The sequence below is a fragment of the Chiloscyllium punctatum genome, chromosome 15 (assembly GCF_047496795.1).
Source record: "Chiloscyllium punctatum isolate Juve2018m chromosome 15, sChiPun1.3, whole genome shotgun sequence".
NCBI classification, from domain to species: Eukaryota; Metazoa; Chordata; class Chondrichthyes; order Orectolobiformes; family Hemiscylliidae; genus Chiloscyllium; species Chiloscyllium punctatum.
Window position 1 is genome coordinate 17,877,398 of NC_092753.1, and position 15,580 is coordinate 17,892,977.

The 15,580-nt window shown below is 44.8% G+C and overlaps 1 protein-coding gene across 1 annotated transcript in view; it reads right to left on the bottom strand.

Annotated features, from left to right (window-relative positions):
- LOC140486091 (coagulation factor VII-like) overlaps positions 1 to 15,350 on the bottom strand; it is a 37,117-nt gene extending 21,767 nt beyond the window's left edge. The window contains exons 1-2 of the mRNA XM_072584743.1: positions 15,234 to 15,350; positions 2,601 to 2,761 (exon numbers count right to left, since the gene is read on the bottom strand). Of these exons, the coding sequence (XP_072440844.1) occupies positions 2,601 to 2,761; positions 15,234 to 15,303 (231 nt within the window). The 5' untranslated portion in view covers positions 15,304 to 15,350. The remainder of the gene's footprint in view (positions 1 to 2,600; positions 2,762 to 15,233) is intronic.
- Positions 15,351 to 15,580: the final 230 nt, after the last annotated feature.

Genomic DNA, 15,580 nt, shown 5'->3' on the forward strand with positions numbered 1-15,580 from the left:
TGCTGAGTTAAACTGATAGCCTCTCAGAATTGGAGGAGGTTTGGGGTTATAATATTCCATAAGTAAATCTGTCAACTCTTGAAAGGTTTTGGTATCTAGTGCCTCAGGGAAGGTTTGGCTCCTAATAACCGAAAAAGCTGCGGGTCCACACACTGTCAGGACAATTACTTGTTGCATTTCATCTGCCCCAATGTCATTTGCCCCAAAACATTAAGCTTTCTTTCCACATACAGGGCCTAGTCTTCGGAAGGGTCGACACGTCAAGCTTCCCAAATAACAACAAGATGCCAGATATGCTTACCCCAATGCAAAGATGATTGTTGTGAGCGAACGTCTTCAGGAGCATGTATTTCTCTCGTCTGAAATAACTCCACAGTAGCCAGTACCCTGTCACCAAGTCACCCTTTATTGACATGTGGTGAGTCCTGATCCAGCTCCCACAGAGCCAGCTGTCAAAGTGATGCTCCTGTTTATATCTGTCAGCCAGGACTCCCTGATTGGACAGATTAACAGCCCAATGAGGGAATTCATAATCTATGAGGTCCACCTGGCTGCCATCTGGAGTATCATCAGCCTGTTCCATTTTTCAGCAGATGATGAAAAATCTACCCTCCCCTACCATATCTACCCTAGGCCGACATTTATCTAGATCACATATTAATAACAGGGAAGACCACTAAAGAGTGGTTAGAAGATTTGGACATAGTTGTTAGACAGTTCTCCAAGGCGTGAGAAATGTGGGTAGCCACTCAAAGTGGTTGGACATGCATAGAGTGAATGTGTCAAACACGGGGCTCTCGATCAAAAACCTGCGAGCATCCTCCACAATACACAGGCTCCCAGAAGTGTTGGTCACAGAGAATGGGCCATCATTTACCAACAGGGAATAAAAGCACTCTCTAAAGCTGAAAGGCATTCTGCTTATAAGGTCAGCTCCAAACCATCCATCATCCAATGATCTGGTGGAAATAACGATCCAAACTTTGAAGGTTGCCATAAAGATGCAGCCCACAGCTTCACTCGATACCAAATTGTCCCAGTTCCTGTTTAATTATCAGACCATGCATTGTGCAACTGCAGGGATAGCTCTAGCAGAGTTGTTAATGGGAAGAAGACTCTACACCAGGCTAAACCTGATCTTCCTGGACAAAGGGTGGAGGGGAGTGTGAAATGGCAACAGGAACACCAAAGACTCCTCTCAGTGAAAGAGACAGTTTACTTTAGGGACAAAGTTTGGTGCTGAAACCATGGAAATAGCCATGCATGGGTGAGAGGCCTGGTTGGCAGGAGGTCAGGGCCCATGATGTACAGCATTCAGGTAGGCCTGATGGTTGTGGACCACATGAAAACTGCAAACCCAAAAACAGGGCAAGAGCAAAACATGCTCAGACTCTCTGACCAGCCAGAAATGGTGTTGGAACCCAGGGGTTCTCCCCCACCATCTAACATCGTACCAACTTTGGAGTCTGAGATGGACTCTGTGTATGTCACAGCCTCAACACCTTTACTGCCTGAAGAAGAGGATGACTTTCTTCTGAGATGCTTTAGATGGAAGAGGTGAACTACGGTGTGGTACACGCTGCCCATATCCGATTCTAAGTTGGAGGAACCGGACCCGGTGCGAAAGTGCCCCAGGACAGGCTACAAGATAAAGAACGGGCCTACATCCAGGGACTTAGAGGGAGAGCAACGTACCGATTAGAACAGGGTCAGCCAGGGGGATTCCATAAAATAGGAGTTCCTGGGTCTAATCAGGGAGCCCTGGCTTATCAGAGATAAACAGGAGTGTCAGAGGTTCTATTCACTCTGAGAGCTGGCTCTGAGGGAGCTGGATCAATGTCAAGGACTCTCCCTGTGTAAATAAAGAGTGACATGGTGACAGGATACCAGCCTCTGTGGAGTTAGTTCAGTTATAGATAAATTAAAACAGACTACTGATGGGATTGCTACAGAGAACTAAATGCAGATTACAGATTTTCCTATAAAAATGGAATAAGGTGCATATTACCGTCTGAGTTGTTCGACTGTTATAGTACAATAAGGTGTAATTTGTAGACTCGACAATTAAAGTGGATTAAGATGTAGATTACAGGCTGGAATTATAGTGTGGCTGGAGTTAGAATACAGATTAGGAATAAATGGAGTTACAAAATGAATTTTTAAAGTGGACTAAAGACAGATTATAGATTGGACTGTTACAGTAGAATAATTACTGACTGGATTGTTTAACTGGATTTGGTTAAGTAACAGGCTGGAGTGTTCAAGTGAAATACACACAATTGACAGACTGGATTGTTAATAGTGGAATTTTGACATTTTATAGATTGCTAGAGTGATATAAAATATGGGTTACAGACTGGACAGTTAGCACAAAGTAAGGATAGATTGCAAACTGGACTGTTACAATGAAATATAGACAGTTTATTGACTCGAATGTTTGTGTAATAGACTGCAATAGTGGAATAAATTACAGATTACTGACTAGACGACAGTGTTATCTGGGACCCAATCACAGATTGACTTCTCTGGAATAACCAGAGGAAGTGGTCAGATCCAGTGGAACAACAATGAGATTTTATAGGAGAAGAATTGAGACATACTGTTCGTTCACCATCTTCAAACACCTCCCTCAGTTCTTCATATGAGCAGACCTCCTCATGACACTCCCGTTCAATGGAGCCCCTTTTCAGCTCTTCCAGTCCTGCATTCGCCCGTCTCTCTCTGTGCAGCACGCCATTGGCTTCAGACCCCTGCAGGAAAACTGCATGAGACAGATTCAAGTGATACATTGGCAGAAAATCAAATTGAAAAGCGCGGGTGTGTTGCACTGGAGCACTTTGAGCACTGCAGCAAAAACAGTATTGGTCATCATGTTGTGTGGCACGGTCACCGTGTTAAATGGGACAGACTTCAAACAGATCTAGCAACTCAAGACTGGGCATCCATGAGGCGCTGTGGACCACCAACACTGACAGAATTGAACTCCAGCACAATCTGCAACCTCATCGCCTGGCATACCCCCTTCTCCTGCCTGGGAAACAGCTCTGATTCAATGAACAGTACAGGAGAGCATGCCAGAAGCAGCACAAGGCAAAACTGAAAATGACGTGTCAGCCTGGTTAAGCCACCAACCAGGGCTACTTGCGTGCCAACAGGAGAAGCGGTAAGTGATAGACAAGTCTAAACAATTCCATAATCAACAGATGAGATCTGAGCTCTGCAGTCTTCCTATGTCCAGTCATGAATGGATGATTAAACAGCTCATTGGAGAAGAAGACTCCACAAATATCCCCATCCTCAATGGTGGAAGAGCCCAGAACACCAGTGCAAAAGGTAAGACTGAGGCATTCACAACAGGATGTTATATAGGACAACAGTGAGGCCGCTTTTGGAGTATTGTGTCCATTTCTGATCGGCCTGCTCTAAGAAGGATATTACTAAATTGGAAAGGATGATTTACAAGGATGTTCCTGGGACTGGATGGTTCGAGTAATAGGAAGAGGCTGGGAAGCTGAGACTCTTTTCCTTTGGAGCGTAGGAGGCTAAGGGCTGGCCTTATGGAGCTTTATAAGATCATGAGGGGCACAGATAAGGTAAATAGCAAAGTTCTTTTCCCCAGGATGGGTAATTCAAAACTGGGGGACATATGTTTAAGGTGAGAGGAGAAAGATTTAAAAGGGACCTGAGGGGCAACTTTTTCCCCCAGAGGGTGGTTCATATGTGGAATGAACTGCCAGAGGAAGTGGGAGATGCAGATTTGGTTACAACATTTAACGACATTTGGACAGGTGTATGGATAGGAAAGGTTTCAAGGGATATGGACTAAACACAGGCAAATGGGGCTAGTTCAGTTAGGGAAACCTGGCATGGACGAGTTGGACTGAAGGGACTGTTTCCATTCTGTAATCCTCTATGATTCCATAAGGGCTGAGTGGATTATCCATCTCGGCCTCCTCCAGTGGTCTCAGCGTCACAGATACCAGTCTTCAGCCAATTCAATTCACTCTACCTGGTATTAAGAAAAGGCTGAAAGCACTGAGTATTGCAAAGGATGTAGGGTTAAAGACTTGTGGTCCTAAATAGCTGATCCCTTCACTAAGCTGTTCCAAATGCAGGGGCAGAGTAGATTACACAGATCGAGAGGAGAGAGGTCATGGAGGGATTTGAAAATTGGGGAGAATTTTCACATCAAGATGCGACTGGACCAAGAGCCAGTGTCAACCAGTGATCATACAGAAGACATGGGAACAGTACTTCCTGTGAATTCAGACATGGGAAGAACTTTAGGTGTCCTTTCCACCTCCACCTTGTCAAGACCTTGTCAGAATCTCATCAACTTCAGTCATCAGGGGGCAAACACTCTGCTGGTTAGACTCATGCCTGGCACAAAGAAAGATGGTTGTGGTTGTGGAGGTTCAGGCATCTCAGCTCCAGGGCATCTCTGCAGGAGTCCCTCAGGGTAGTGTCCTAGGCCCAACAATCTTCAGCTGCTTCATCAATGACCTTCCCTCTGTCATAAGGTCAGAAGTGGGGATTTTCGCCAATGATTACACAATGTTCAACACCATTCACGACTCCTCAGATATTGAAGCAGTCCGTGCTCAAATGCAACAAGATCTGGAGAATATCCAGGCTTGAGCCAACAAGTGGCAAGTAACATTCACACCACACAAATGCCGGACAATGACCATCACCAATAAGAGACACTCGAACCACTGCCCCTTGACATTCAACAGTATTACCATCACTGAATCTCCCCACTGTCAACATCCTTGGGATTACCATTGACCAGAAACTCAACTGGACTCCCCACATAAACACGGTGGCTACAACAGCAGGTTAGAGATTAGAGGTAATGCGGTCAGTAACTCACCTCCTGACACTCTAAAGTCTATGAGGCACAAGTCTGGAGTGTAATGGAGTCCCCACTTGCCTGACTGGGTGCAGCTCCATCATTCAAGAAGCTTGACATCATCCAGAATACCATCTGCTTGATTGACACCGCATCTACAAACATTCAATCCCTCCACCACTGGCACTTGGTAGCAGCAGTGTGTACAACCTACAAGGTGCCCTGCAGAAATTCATTAAAGATCCTTAGACAGCACCTTCCAAACCCACAACAACTTCCATCGAGAAGGACAAGGGCAGCAGGTACTTGGGAACACCACCACCTGCAAGTTTCCCCTCTAAGTCACTCACCACCCGGACTTGGAAGTATACTGCAGTTGCTTTACAGTCGTTACATCAAAATCCTGGAATTCCCTCCCTCCTGGCATTGTGGGTCAACCCACTGCAAGTGGACTGCAGCGGTTCAAGAAGGCAGCTCACCACCACCTTCTCAAGGGCAAATAGGGATGGGCTATCAATGCTGGTCAGCCAATGATGCCCGAGTCCCACAAATGAATTTTTAAAAATCATGCTGAGTTCCTCTGATTTCCAGTGAAAACATGCACAGCCTGTCCACAGGAAAGCCAGTCATTCCAGGTACCAATTGAGAAGGTAACAAAAGTCACCATCCTCCCACTTTGTCATTAGAGAGAGAGAGAGATGGCTGGTGGTATTTTAACGTGATGGTCGTAGTTGAGAAGGTAGGACCTTCATGTTGACCTCAGCCAGTTTGAGATTTGAACCCAGCCTGTGGTGTCGTTTTGCACCAACCCCAAACCAAATGACCACCATCGTTCTGGAAGATATCCTCTGAACTTTCAATTTACACTCATCCTCAAAGAAAGAAAACTGCACACAGTACATGAGATGTGATCTCACCAAGATACTGTAAAAACAAAGAAATAATATCCTTGCCCTTATGTTAAATGCCTCTCACACTGAGGTGAACACAGTAAGTATGCAATGAACACAGAACCAATCTGTCCATCTCTGTAGTTAATGCTTCTGTTTTGTTAATTCAGCCTTCAAAAGCTGAATACTCACTCATACCTTCACTGTTGAATTACTAAATATTGGATATGTAATTGGCTGATTGGATTGAGACACATTTGCTTTCTGAATTTCTAAAGGGGTGCCGAAGACCATCAGCAGGTGTGAATTCCCCAGCAGGGTTCCTTTCAAAGGCTTGGTTTTAAAATGGTACCGAATACCAGGCAACACGCACCTCTAATCGAGCTGGCCTGCCCAGATTTAACCATGCACCTGACCTCTCAGCTGGACCACCTACGAACAGCCAAGTTTCTGGTACTTAAGATTGGCTCTAATGCAATGAGGGGTACGTCGGCTTCCAAGAGACCAATTGTGTTAGGGGATTCTGTAGTCAGAGGTACAGACAGACGTTTCTGTGGCCAGCAGAGGACAAGCAGAATGGTGTGTTCTTTCCCTGGTGCCAGGATCAAGGATGTCTCAGAGAGGGTGCAGAATGTTCTCACAGGGGAGAGGGGCTAGCAGGAGGTCATTGTCCACATTGGAACCAATGACATAGGAAGGGAAAAGGTTGAGATTTTGAAGGGAGATTACAGACAGTTAGGCAGAAATTTAAAAAGGAGGTCCTCAAGAGTAGTAATATCTGGATTACTCACATGCTACGAGCCAGTAAGGGCAGGAATAGAAGGATAGAGCAGATGAATGCATGGCTGAGGAGCTGGTGTATGGGAGAAGGATTCACATTTTTGGAGCATTGGAATCTCTTTTGGGGTAGAAGTCACCAGTACAAGAAGGTTGGATTGCACCTAAATTGGAAGGGGACTAATATACTGGCAGGGAAATTTGCTAGAACTGCTTGGGAGGATTTAAACTAGTAAGATGGGGGTGTGGGACCCAGGGAGATAGTGAGGAAAGAGATCGATCTGAGATGGGTACAGCTGAGAACAGAAATGAGTCAAAGAGTCAGGGCAGGCAGGGACAAGGTAGGACTAATAAATTAAACTGCATTTATTTCAATGCAAGGGGCCTAACAGGGAAGGCAGATGAACTCAGGCATGGTTTGGAACATGGGACTGGGATATCATAGCAATTATGGAAACATGGCTCAGGGATGGGCAGGATTGGCAGCTTAATGTTCCAGGATACAAATGCTACAGGAAGGATAGAAACAGAGGCAAGAGAGGGGAGGGAGTGGCATTTTTGATAAGGGATAGCATTACAGCTGTGCTGAGGGAGGATATTCCCAGAAGTACATCCAGGGAAGTTATTTGGGTGGAACTGAGAAATAAGAAAGGAATGATCACCTTATTGGGATTGTATTATAGACCCCCCAATAGCCAGAGGGAAATTGAGAAACAAACTTGTAAGGAGATCTCAGCTATCTGTAAGAATAATAGGGTAGTCTTGGTCAGGGATTTTAACTTTCCAAACATCGACTTGGATGCCATAGTGTTAAGGGTTTAGTTGGAAAGGAATTTCTTAAGTGTGTACAAGACAATTTTCTGATTCAGTATGTGAATGCATCTACTAGAGAAGGTGCAAAACCTGACCTACTCTTGGGAAATAAGACAGGGCAGGTGACTGAGGTGTCAGTGGGGGAGCACTTTGGGGCCAGTGACCATAATTCTATTCATTGTAAATTCGTGATGGAAAAGGATAGACCAGATCTAAAAGTTGAAGTTCTAAAGAAGAAAGGCCAATTTTGATGGTATTAGGCAAGAACTTTCAAAAGCTGATTGGGGACAGATATTCGCAGGTAAAGGGATGGCTGGAAAATGGGAGGCCTTCAGGAATGAGATAACAAGAATCCAGAGAAAGTATATTCCTGTCAGGGTGAAAGGGAAGGCTGGTAGGGAAAGGGAATGCAGGATGACCTAAGAAATTGAGGGTTTGGTTAAGAAAAAGAAGGAAGCATATATAAGGTATAGACAGGATAGATCAAGTGAATCCTTAGAGTATAAAGAAAGTAGGAGTGTACTTAAGAGGGAAATCAGGAGGGCAAAACGGGGATATGAGATAGCTTTGGCAAATAGAATTAAGGAGAATCCAAAGGGGTTTTACAAATATATTAAGGACAAAAGGGTAACTAAGGAGAGAATAGGGCCCCTCAAAGATCAGCAAGGCGGCCTTTGTGTGGAGCCACTGAAAATGGGGGAGATACTAAATGAATATTTTGCATCAGTATTTACTGTGGAAAAGGATATGGAAGATATAGACTGTAGGGAAATAGATGGTGACATCTTGCAAAATGTCCAGATTACACAGGAGGAAGTGCTGGATGTCTTGAATCGGTTAAAAGTGGATAAATCCCCAGGACCTGATCAGGTGTACCCGAGAACTCTGTGGGAAGCTAGAGAAGTGATTGCTGAGCCTCTTGCTGAGATATTTGTATCATCGATAGTCATAGGTGAGTGCCGGAAGCCTGGAGATTGGCAAACGTGGTGCCACTGTTTAAGAAGGGCAATAAAGACAAGCCAGGGAACTATAGACTGGTGAGCCTGACCTCGGTGGTGGGCAAGTTGTTGGAGGGAATCCTGAGGGACAGGATGTACATGTATTTGGAAAGGCAAGGACTGATTCGGGATAGTCAACATGGCTTTGTGTGTGGGAAATCATGTCTCACAAACTTGATTGAGTTTTTTGAAGAAGTAACAAAGAAGATTGATGACGGCAGAGTAGATGTGATCTATATGGACTTCAGTAAGGCGTTCAACAAGGTCCCCTATGGGAGATTGATTAGCAAGATTAGATCTCATGGAATACAGGGAGAACTAGCCATATGGATACAGAACTGGCTCAAAGATAGAAGACAGAGGATGGTGGTGGAGGGTTGTTTTTCAGACTGGAGGCCTGTGACCAATGGAGTGCCACAAGGATCGGTGCTGGGTCCTCTACTTTTTGTCATTTACATAACTTATTTGGATGCGAGCAGAAGAGGTACAGTTAGTAAGTTTGCAGATGACACCAAAATTGGAGATGTACTGAACAGCGAAGAGGGTTACTTCAGATTACAACAGGATCTAGACCAGATGGGCCAATGGGCTGAGAAGTGGCAGATGGAGTTTAATTCAGATAAATGCGAGGTGCTGCATTTTGGGAAGGCAAATCTGAGCAGGACTTTTACACTTAGTGGTAAGGTCCTCTGGAGTGTTGCTGAACAAAGAGATCTTGGAGTGCAGGTTCATAGCTCCTTGAAAGTGGAATCACAGGTAGATAGGATAGTGAAGAAGGCATTTGATATGCTTTCCTTTATTGGTCAGAGTATTGAGTACAGGAGTTGGGAGGTCATGTTATGGCTGTACAGGACATTGGTTAGGCCACTGTTGGAATATTGCGAGCAATTCTGGTCTCCATCCTATCGGAAAGATGTCGTGAAACTTGAAAGGGTTCAGAAAAGATCTACAAGGATGTTGCAAGATTTGGAAGATCTGAGCTACAGGGAGAGGCTGAACAGGCTGGGGTTGTTTTCCATGGCGTGTCGGAGGCTGAGGGGTGACCTTATAGAGGTTTGCAAAATTATGAGGGGCATGGATAGGATAAATAGACAAAGTCTTTTCCCTGGGGTCGGGAGTCCAGAACGAGAGGGCATAGGTTTAGGGTGAGAGGGGAAAGATATAAAAGAAAGCTAAGGGGAAACATTTTCACGCAGAGGGTGGTATGTGTATGGAATGAGCTGCCAGAGGATGTGGTGGAGGCTGGTACAATTGCAACATTTAAGAGGCATTTGGATGGGTATATGAATAGGAAGGGTTTGGAGGGATATGGGCCGGGTGCTGTCAGGTGGGACTGGATTGTCTTGGGGTATCTGGTCAGCATGGACGGTTTAGACCGAAGGGTCTGTTTCCATGCTGTACATCTCTATGACTCTATGACCTTGGTGAGGCTTGACTGCATCCTGCATAATAGATGGTGCTCAGAACTGCAAACAATTGTCCAATGTTTGTTTCATATGGTTTACATTTAGGCTTGCCCTCTGGAATTGGAAGGATCGTTATTCTTGGCTTGTGTCTTCATCAGGTTATCATTGAAGGCTAGAATCATAAAATCCCTACAGTGGCCCAACAAGTTCACACTGACCCTCTGAAGAGTGACCCACCCAGCCCCATTCCCCTACCCTACTACTCTACATTTATCCCTGACTAATGCACATAACCTACATAACCATGAACACTATGGGCAATTTAACATGGCCAATCCACCCTAACCTGCACATTTCCATACTGTAGGTAATCTAATCTAATCTAAAACATCTTTGGACTGTAGGAGGAAAGTGGAGCAAACCTCCACAGCCATGGGGAGAATGTACAAACTCCACACAGACAGTCAACCGAGGCTGGAATCAAACCCAGGTCCCTGGCGCTGTGAGACAGCAGTGCTAACCACTGAGCCACTGTGCCACTCTCAACAAAATTTCCCAGTTACTGCAGTGGGATTTGAACTCCTGTGTCTAGATCCGGTTTGTTTGTATAAAGCCATGGGAGTGTATCTTTCAGACAGTTGGCAATGGTTAGAAGTGTTCTGCAAACTTCCAACAAGCTGAAACACAAGCTGTCATAACAGCGGGTACTTTCAGTTGATGACTAACCTGATTTACAGAGAGTGGGCAGTTATTTCAATGGACAAATTAGTCCATGTACTTCAAGTGTTTTTGTGGGCTTTTGGATTGAACAGTTACCAGTTAAGTGCTTTTCAGCTCTGTGTGTGGGCCAAGAAAAATGCAAGAAGTTATCTCCACTACTTCCATCTTCACAGATTAAAGCAACTCCCAATCAACTATGGTGACCTTCCCAACGACTCACAACCTCTTCAGTTTCCCAATGCATAAATTCTTCAAACACGTCAAGGTCCCCCCCGATTTGTGATTTTGCCCACACCTTGATGATCTTTTCTGTGTTGCAGGCCCCTCACTCCCTAGTTGCGACCTTGCAGACATTTTCACAATTATGCAGTTAATAGCTCGTGCCTAAAATGCGAGCTAATGGCCAGATTGAGTCTCTCCAGTATCTTGGAGGACATGCAATGCCTGAAGAATATTTCACGTTGCTAAGTAGGTTCCTGGAATGGTCTGATTTAGGTGCAGTGGTGGGTTTCGACTGCAGTTAATTCTGGAGCACGAGTCTTCAGTGCTGCAGCCAGAGTGTAGGTTTTGTTGCATCCAGTTCTGTTTCACATGGAATGGCTTCTGTATTGAAAACTCCACACCAACATTCAAGTAATCCCTGTGGTATAGTTTTCCCTTCCTTGAAGTCTATTCTCCCCATTTTGTTATTGGAATTATTATTAACTGCCTGAAATTTATGTCCCCCAACTCTTCCTTCATCCACAGTCTTAGAGTCATAGTACAGAAGACCATTCGATCCATCAAGCTTGTGTCAGCATTTTGACATCTCTGCATCCCTATTGCTTCTCCACAGACCTATATATTTTTTACCCAATCTTCTTTTGGAAGCTAATATTGAACCTGCAACTGCCATTTTAAACAGCACCAACATGCCAGATGATGAGAGCATGTTGTGTATCTTTTATTTGCTTATACTGTTTCTTGTTTCCCGCTATTTGCCGACACTTCTGTCAGTGGTAATGATTTCCCTATGTGCACTCTGTCAAAGGGTCCTGGGGAGTGCTGCTGAATAAAGAGACCTTGGAGTGCAGGTTCATAGCTCCTGGGAAGTGAAGTCGCAAGTAGATAAGATAGTGAAGAAGGCATTTGGTATGCTAGCCTTTATTGGTCAGTGCATTGAGTATAGGAGGTCATGTCGTGGCTGTTCAGGACATTAGTTTGGCCACTTTTAAAATACTGCATTCAATTCTGGTCTCCCTGCTAGAGGAAAGATGTTGTTAAACTTGAAAGGGTTCAGAAAAGATTTACAAGGATGTTGCCATAGCTGGAGGGTGTGAGCTATAGGGAGAGGCCGAATGGGTTGGGGCTGTTTTTCCTGAAGTGTCAGAGGCTGAGGCATGACCTTACTGAAGTTTATAAAATCATGAGGGGCATGGACAGGGTGAATAGCTGGAGAGACATGTAAGATAACCTGGGAACTGGTGAGATCCACCCCGAGCAGATGCCTGGTCAACACCAACAGCCTGCAGAATTTAATAAGATCAAGTTCATCTTTCTTGGAGCTTGAAGGGTCCTTTATTCAAGCAGCAGAGAATCCACACCATCGTATCAGGATCCTTGGTTTAATTAACAGAAAAAAACAGATTATTTAAAAGAAAAGAAATTCGGTCTCATTTTTAGGTAGCAATAGGAAGGGTGCGAATACTGCAGAGAAGGTACAGAGGATATTAGATTGAATGGTTCTGACAACGGAGGACCTCAGTTATATGGAGCTCGGAGGTAGGGAGAAGATTTGATAGAATTGTTAAAAAAAATCATGAAACTATTTATAGAGGCATAGAATCAAAGAGCTGTATAGCATGGAAACTGACCTTTTGGGCCAACTTGTCCATGCTGACCGGATATCCTAAATTATCTAGTCCTATTTGTCAGCAGACGGCCCATATCCCTTTAAACCCTTTCCTTTCATGTACCCATCCAGATGCCTTTAAAATGCTGTAATTGTACCAGCCTCCACCTCTTCCTCTGAAAACCCATCCCATCCATGCACAGCCCTCTGTGTGAAAAGGTTACACCTTAGGTCCCTTTTATATCTTTCCCTTCTCAAACCTATGATCTCTAGACTCCCCCACCCCAGGGAAAAGACCTTGTCTATTTACCCTATCCATGCCCCTCATGATTTTATAAACCTCTATAAGGTCATCCCCCTACCTCTGACGCTCCGGGGGAAAACAGCCCCAGCCTGTTCAGCCTCTCCCAGCTCAAACGCTCCAACCCTGGCAATATCCTTGTAAATCTTTTCTGAACCCTTTCAAGTTTAACAACGTCTTTCCAATAGCAGGGAGACCAGAACTGAATGTAATATTACAAAGGTGGCTGAACCAATGTCCTGTACAACTGCAACATGACCTCCCAACCCCAAAACTCAGGGCAATGATCAATAAAGGCAAGTGTACCAAACGTCCTCTTCACTATCCCCTCTACGCGCAACTCCACTTTCAAGGAATTATAACCCTTATTCCCTTAGTTCAGCAACATTACCATTAAGTGTATAAGTCCTGTCCTGGTTTGCCCTTCCAAAATTTAGCACCTCACATTTATCTAGATCAAACTCCATTTGCCACTCCTCAGCCCATCGGCCCATCTGATCAAGGTTCTGTTGTACTCTGAAATAACCTTCTTCGCTGTCCACTATGCCACAATTTTGATGTCAACTGCTAACTTACTTACTATACCTCCTATATTCACATCCAGATCATTTATTTAAATGGCAAAAAGCAGTGGACCCATCACTGATATTTACGGCATACCACTGGTCCCAGGCCTCAAGTCTCACCACCACTCTCTGTCTCCTACCTTCAAACCAATTTTGCATCCGTGTGGCTAGTTCTCCTCATATTTCATGTGATCTAACCTTACTAACCAGTCTACCATGAGGAAACTTGTCGAATGCCTTACTGAGGTCCATGTAGATCACATCCACTACTCTGCCCTCATCAATCCTCTTCATTGCTTCTTCAAAAAACTCAATCAAGTTGTTGAGACACAGTTTCCCATGCGCAAAGCCATGTTCACTGTCCCAAATGAGTCCTTGCATTTCCAAATACATGTAAATCCAATCCCTCAGACGTGAAACAACATTTAGTTGCTGTTGCAATGTAGAAGGGAGGTGAGTAAGGGGAAGAATCCATGTCAGAAGGACTCTGAAGGGACTGCCTGGGGAATTAAATTTTCTGCTGGGTAATTCTTTGCCATCTAGGACCCTCTGAAATTCTTCTTATAAATTAAAATAATTCAGAAGGCTCTGATCAAATTAGATAAATAACTACTCAGGAAAAGTTAGATTTGTTAAACATACCATCTAACTCCTGAAGAAGTGTTCAGCGATCCCTCCCACCATGTTCGTAAGGTATGGTTTCTGTCTATACCTCATGCAGACCCTGAGCTAACAAGCCGCTCTCTATCTCTGTATGCCCTCGATCCAACATGAACACCCAGTTTTCCCCTTGCTCACTTCTGACACACTGCTCCACTCCAGGCCTCATCTGCACCCATCCACCTCCCCCACCCCCCCAACACCTGCTGTACCCCACGCACAGAACTCTAGCACTCCACCCCCTGACCCTCTACCCACTTGTCACCCAATGGACACCACATGGCAATGGAGTAGGTTGTCCACTGTGTCCATTTCTTTTCCTTTCTCTCTCCCATTTCGCATTTTTATTTCTTTTTCCTTTTACCTCCCATCCTCAGGCGGCATCACTGATGTCTGGGGTGAAAGCCAGTGCAGACCCCCGGCCTCCACGTGGACTCGAGCTCACGGCTTCAGCGCGGACTTGGACTCCTGGCATTCCTGATCTCAAGGTGAAGTCTGGGTTGGAACAGCTGTTATTCTGAATTCTTATTTCTCTAATTTGATAATTTATTTCTGTACTTTATATTGCTAACCTTTTCCCTTAAGAATTTGTACTTAACAATCTGAACCCAAGTGGTTTGGTACCTAAGATGGCGCCATAATAGGTGACTTGTAAACCGTTCACTGTACTCATATGCATGCATGTGACAATAAAGCTAATTCACATTCGAATTCCCCACCTCTCTGGCACCCAACTGTACTCCCATCACCCTAACATCACACTCACCTAATGCACTTCCTGTTTGCTGGTGATCTTCTCTCAAAGCCTGTCGGTCTCTCTTTGCTTAAACAAATGAAGGGTTAAAGTGGCACTGAGCAAGAGGTTACCACTCCTCCAGCCCACTTCATCACTGAATCAGTTTATTTGGCTTCTCTCTACACAGTGCTGTCTGAGATCCTGAAGATCCCTGGCATTTTTTCATTCCTTCACCACATTGTCTGCTTTCTACTCCTTGCGTATCCGCACTGCCACTGACCCTTCAATTACAGGGGCTTTTATCTTCTTCAATCCACCCTGTTGGAGCTTGGCTGTTCTCCAGGGAACAACCTTTCACGTTATTACACTTTGCTGTTTTCCCATACGTGACCATTTGGAGACCAGGACTGCAGGAGGAAGCAGCCTCTCTGCATTGACCCCACCCAACACGTCCTCAACTTTGAAAGTAAGCTCTCTTCCAATCTGCTCACTTGTCCCGAACAGGGGCACCCTTGAATACATGAAACAGCTCCTGTCGAGAAACTACCAGTGTCCTTTCAGAATGAACAAAATCAGTGTAAAAGAGAAAGGAGCCGCGACTCTTGTAATGATTCGTGCTTTCTGGGTGAGAATGGTTGGTGACAGTAATCTGCCGATCCCTGAGTTTTGAACGAGTTACCTACCTGCAGAGTGGGTGACCCAGAACATCTGAAGCATGAAGGAAACGAGCACAGTGATGCGAAAAAGAGCCATGATTGGATTGACAGACGCTGTTTTGCTGAGGATTTGACCACAAAATAAACAGAAATCAAACGGTCAAAGTACAGAGGGGAGGCTTTGTACAAGAGCACATTGATCTGATAGTGTACTTCACCCTAACAAAGACTGACAATTACATAAGTGCTGTTATCTTATTCTAACAGAATGGTCCGGTGGTTAGCTTATGCTGATACCACACCACCCCCCAAACTCACCAACAAATGCAAGGGACTCAGGGGCTTGGAGGTGGGGGGGGGGGGGGAGGTGGGCA